The sequence below is a fragment of the Papaver somniferum genome, chromosome 3 (assembly GCF_003573695.1).
Source record: "Papaver somniferum cultivar HN1 chromosome 3, ASM357369v1, whole genome shotgun sequence".
NCBI classification, from domain to species: Eukaryota; Viridiplantae; Streptophyta; class Magnoliopsida; order Ranunculales; family Papaveraceae; genus Papaver; species Papaver somniferum.
This window is the reverse complement of record NC_039360.1, coordinates 93,470,349-93,475,316: the sequence shown is the minus strand read 5'-3', so window position 1 is coordinate 93,475,316 and position 4,968 is coordinate 93,470,349. Positions and strand designations below refer to the sequence as shown.

The following is a 4,968-nucleotide window of genomic DNA, read 5'->3' as shown; positions in this document are numbered from 1 at the left end:
CGACTCATCGTCACCAAGCATAAACCGTTGGGGGCATCGTGGAAGACGAAGATACCAGCGGGATCGACACAAAGAACGAGAAGATAAGATAACAGCTGATCTCAGAAGTAGATCCCACGTAGTAACCCTATAAATACCCCTCTCCACTAAGAGAGAAGGGGTCGACTAACTTTGAGTAACTAGGGAAATATAGGAAAGAGAAATAAGAAGAGTAAGTATGATCCATATTTTTCCTATAGCGTCGTTATCCACTTAAAGTCATTTGACTATCTTTGTAACTCCTCGATACATAGTGAAACACCAATCCCGTGGATGTAGGCCTCAGTGTTGAACCACGTAAATCATTGTCTCATTTACATTTCGCACTTTACATTATGTCTTTATGTTTATGCTTCGATTATTTATTTATCATGTTATACGATTAGCAATGTTAATAACATATGACTAGACAAGGACGAGCCCGAAGGTCTTGAGTCGAGAGTCATCGCACCTGCGTAGTTTTATGCATACCGTGCTCAGTTTTATAATGAATGATTGTATGCGAACATTGTTTGTGGACACTTGGATGCCATCGTGATTTATGTGTTCACAAATTGACTGATCAACCCCTACTACTATCACGACTGCATCGGCTTTTGCTGCAGCATTCACAGCATTTCCTATAAAATCTCCTTCACCACAGGTAACACCGGAACACCCTGGTTCGTATGTCACTGCGTCGTAACTTTCAAGCGCTTAAAGAGGACTAATGTACTTACAAGGGATACCCGCATAATTACTCATCATGACTTCGGTAGCATTAGCATTTGGACCTACAACAACTAGTGTTTTTGTGGTTTTAGGATTCAAAGGAAGGATTCCATTATTGTATTTTCTATGAAGTTACCTAAGAAATCACCACAATTCATATCCAAACCTGCAGGAAATAAGAAAAACAAAAATGTTATCCATTAAGTCTACTCGAATTTCTTGATTTTCAGTAAAATCGGATGAGTATGTGCTGCTAACCTGCTTTTAGAGCCAACGCAAGTTTCTTCAGGAGTTGCAGTGAAATGAGTCAAGTTGTGGTAGACCTTAATTTTTTTGTGAATTTATTCGTATCCCCATCTGCCTTGCATCGTGTCCGCATCGGGTGCTACATATGATGTTATTGTCGTGTCTGACGCAAAGACTTGCTCGTCCTGTCGTCCAACTTTGAATTCCGACACAGACACGTCACACGTAACCACTTTAGGTGCAACCATGGTGCATGGTGACCGCTGTCTGATAAATCAAAAATCCAACGGTGTAAGGCCATACACACGGCAGTGCGGGAGCACATCCCTTATTTCCACTTATAAATATTTCCCTGATAACCTTAGCTTCTTTGTTTCGTTCTCTTCAGAAATCAAATCGACTGCCCAGATTGGAAACGGCGACAACCGGCTTTTTTTCTTCTTCTCGTTTTCTATTCCAGATCACAAAAACTCTCGTACAATCTCTGAGAATTTAGAGATCTTAAATAGGTATTTTGCTGCTAGGGTTTTCAGAGAAGGGGAAAAAATGAGCTTTGAAGATATAGAGAATCGTGTTTGTCAACTTGTTTCTTATGCTTCAACATTCGAGCGCCTTGTGAATTTACTTGGTGGTCCTAAAGATACACCTCTACTACATCAGAAATTGTGAGTGGTATTTTTTTTTAATTCTCTTGTGAATTCTGGATTGGTTTTGATGTGATTTTTTTTTTCTTTCTTTTCTTTGGATATAAGTGTTGTTTGATAGTTTGATGCTAAATAAGTTGGGTTTTTTTTCGTTGATATTTTAGATCGGTAGAAGGTGTTTGTATTTCTGATAATTTGGTTAGATGAATAAGATGAGCATTTTTTTATGTTACCAGTTGTTAAATTTTATGGTGGACCTTTTTTCAATTCAATCTCAATTATTATGGAGAAAGTTTGTATTCCACCAAATGCGACTGATTTTTGTAGTTTGCATATACCTTTCTTGGTTTGCTAATGAAAATGGTAGTAGTTTATAGTGTATCTGTTTATTTTCTTATTAGCTCTAGAAAGTATAATGCATCTGAATGTTAGGTAACTCTTGCATCTTTCTGTTTGATACTTTCATTATCCTCAAGCTGTGAACCAAAAGCTATGCCAATCAACTGGCATGTTTAACCTAACAGGGAATAGTCGTGGTTCTGTATTTATTTAAATCTCATGTACATTAAACATTGTAGCTTGATATTAGATGCTCTAGCACTTCTCATATTTAGTTTTCTTGATCCGATAGGCACGATACGAGATGTCTGATTTTGTACTTGCTGAGTGATACTACAGCTAAACTCCAAGGAGCCAGTGACAAAGAACAACATACTAAAGCTAGTGTAAGTTCATATATTACTGACTTTTAATTCTTGCAACAGCCAGCCTTTGGTATTGTGGATTTACTTGAAGTTGTTTCATATCTTACTAAATTTTCAAAGGACCTCCAGGTAAAAAAAAACGAAAAGCACGACTTGCTAAACTTACAAAAGATATCCAGGCAGCTAAAAAAAAAGTTAAGGCAACACAACTTCTTGCCGATAAAATGATAGTCATTGCTGAATGTGCCTCTGTTGGTCCACGTGCAGTACATCCTTCCAGGTAATTACTGTAGGAGATTAGTTATTTTATTTTCATGTGATATCCAGAACTTCGAGTTGTTGTATTTTCTTTTGGGTATTTTTTTGATCTTATAATCACCCTTGTGTTCGCTGTTCAGGTGTTATCCCAGTTATGTCCTTCCGTAAATTTGTGTGTTTATGTCTCCTGCGTTTTCCCTCATAGTAAGATCTTTGATACAGGCGGGATGTGCTGCCACTAGACGGTGAGATTGAAGAACTGAGTTTTGGCGAGATTGAAGAACTGGGTTTCGGCGGAGTAGCTCTTGTCGGTCTGTCTCTCTCTCTCTCTCTCTCTCCCTCTCTCTCTCTCTCTCCCTCTCTCTCATATATATCTCATACATAGGTACATATCTGAGGCCAGAAAACTCTGCCTTCCAGATGAAAGTGATTTTGGTGATAACGGGTTTGTCTCATACAAGCGCAATCAACCTTCTCTAGTTAAACTCCCTACTTTTGAAATACATCCCCTGGATAACACCGTCTAGCTCTTGTCGGCCTGTTGGGTTTGATCATGGAGCAACATAGTCCAAGGCAATCGGCCTGTTGGGTTTGATCATGGAGCAACATAGTCCAAGGCAATAAATAATGATTACCGGATGGGGGAAGACTACTTGCAAGACTTGGGCAAGTTGCCAGTGGCTCATAGTTCTACTCAACTATGCTTGAATATCCTTTTTTTGACTGTAATCAACTTAATTAAGAAGAAAGTCTTAAATTCTAGAATAGTTGGATACTTTTCTTTTTTGGTTTGTTCTCTTACGGCTTAAAGACTACTGTTGGTTGAACGGTATGGTCGAATCCTCCCTACAAATTAATAATCACGATTAATTAGTAGATAAATTAATAATCACGATTAATTAGTAGATTTTACCGAGTTAACATGCATCGGGTTATTTATGGTTACATTTGAGTTAACATGCATCAGTTATTTTTGGTTGCATTTGTTTGTGATTGTCTGTCTCTGTTTCATTTTTCTTTCTTTTTATGCAAAAGAAGATTTTATTTATTAAGGAATTGCTTCTAATGCTAAATAGCAAGCCCGGGGAGTTTGTCAAAATAAGTTAAACCTGGATAGGAGTTTGTCAAAATAAGTTAAACCTGGATGCTGCTTGGATTTCCATGAATGTCCCGGCAGGTTTCTCTGGTGGTTCACACAAGGCAGAGCAGGACCGTTTACAGCCTCTTCCCTAGAAGAAGCAGAAGCATTAGGATTCCTTCAAGCAACTCAGTGGGCAACTCAGTGGGCTGAAGAAGAAAATCTAAGAAGCAGAAGCATTAGGACTCCTTCAAGCAACTCAGTGGGTTGAAGAAGAAAATTTATCAAATTTCAATGTAGAGGGTGACTGTAAGAACCTTTTTGACTATTTGAATGGGAAACCATCTCAAATATCTCGGCAGAACCAGTCTATCATGGATGAAGTGAAAAAGGAGTTTTCTTTTTGTCAGAACTTTCTAGGTTTTTTTTATGTGCCAAGAACAACAAACAATGTAGCTGATATATTGGCTAAGGAAGCTAAATCCTTTAGAACTATTCTCAATTGGAGATATGTTGCTCCATATTGTATTAATCTTGCTTTAGAAGTAGATAAATCAAATGCTAGGGTTGATCCTTCTAGCCAGCATTAGATGGCTCTACTCTCTTTGATGTAAGGGTTAGTAACTCCCTAAGTTAGTCTTTTAAATGCATTAAATTTTTTAGGGAACATTATTTAAATACCCCTAGTATAGGTCCCTTCCAAAATATCCTTATCATCTTTACAAATACCCCTAGGTATGAAAAAGTCCAAACCCGGATTGTAAGATTACTAAAGAGTCTTTTAATAAATGCAAATAATCGTTGCCAGCCTGATTAAACAGACGACTATTTTCATTTCAACACGTTTCTTTCTCTCTCCATCTCTCTCACAGTTGCAGAAGAAAAAGTGAAAAAAAGTAGAAATCGCCGCTCAGAACTTCCAAAATCATCTGAAAAACGAAAGAAACTTAGTAGATTTGAAGTGTTTTATTATTTAGAAGAACAAATTCAACTGAAAACCGAAAGAAAAATCGATTTCATTAGATTTCAGAGATGCAGTGAATATCAACAGCAAAAAATCGTAGGTAAACATACTAATTTGTGTTTTTTGTGTTTCGATTCAGTTTAATCTTCATCTGAATTCGATTTTTTAGGTCTCGGAAACGATTTTATTCAAAAAAATTATTGAAAAAATCGATTTATATTTTCAGCGATTACTGATTTATACTAATTTGCTTCGATTTCATGTTGCATGTGATGAAAATCAACAAAATCGACTGATTCTGTTGGTGATAAAGAAATAGAAGTC

The 4,968-nt window shown here is 37.1% G+C and overlaps 1 protein-coding gene across 6 annotated transcripts; it reads left to right on the top strand.

The window, feature by feature from the left end:
* Nucleotides 1–1,379: 1,379 nt before the first annotated feature.
* Nucleotides 1,380–3,547, top strand: LOC113356841 (syntaxin-23-like). 6 transcript variants are annotated; one of them, XR_003363237.1, is made up of 5 exons: nucleotides 1,380–1,661; nucleotides 2,272–2,368; nucleotides 2,476–2,624; nucleotides 2,743–2,913; nucleotides 3,023–3,547. XR_003363237.1 is itself a non-coding variant. In XM_026600069.1 (5 exons), the coding sequence occupies exons 1-5, from the start codon at nucleotides 1,543–1,545 to the stop codon at nucleotides 3,127–3,129; spliced, it is 561 nt and encodes a 186-aa protein (XP_026455854.1). In that variant the 5' UTR covers nucleotides 1,380–1,542; the 3' UTR covers nucleotides 3,130–3,547. The 6 variants fall into 6 exon arrangements, 3 of the variants coding, with proteins under 3 accessions (XP_026455854.1, XP_026455855.1, XP_026455856.1); XR_003363236.1 differs by having other exon boundaries at nucleotides 2,988–3,547; XM_026600069.1 differs by having other exon boundaries at nucleotides 2,825–2,913.
* The last annotated feature ends 1,421 nt before the right edge of the window (nucleotides 3,548–4,968 follow it).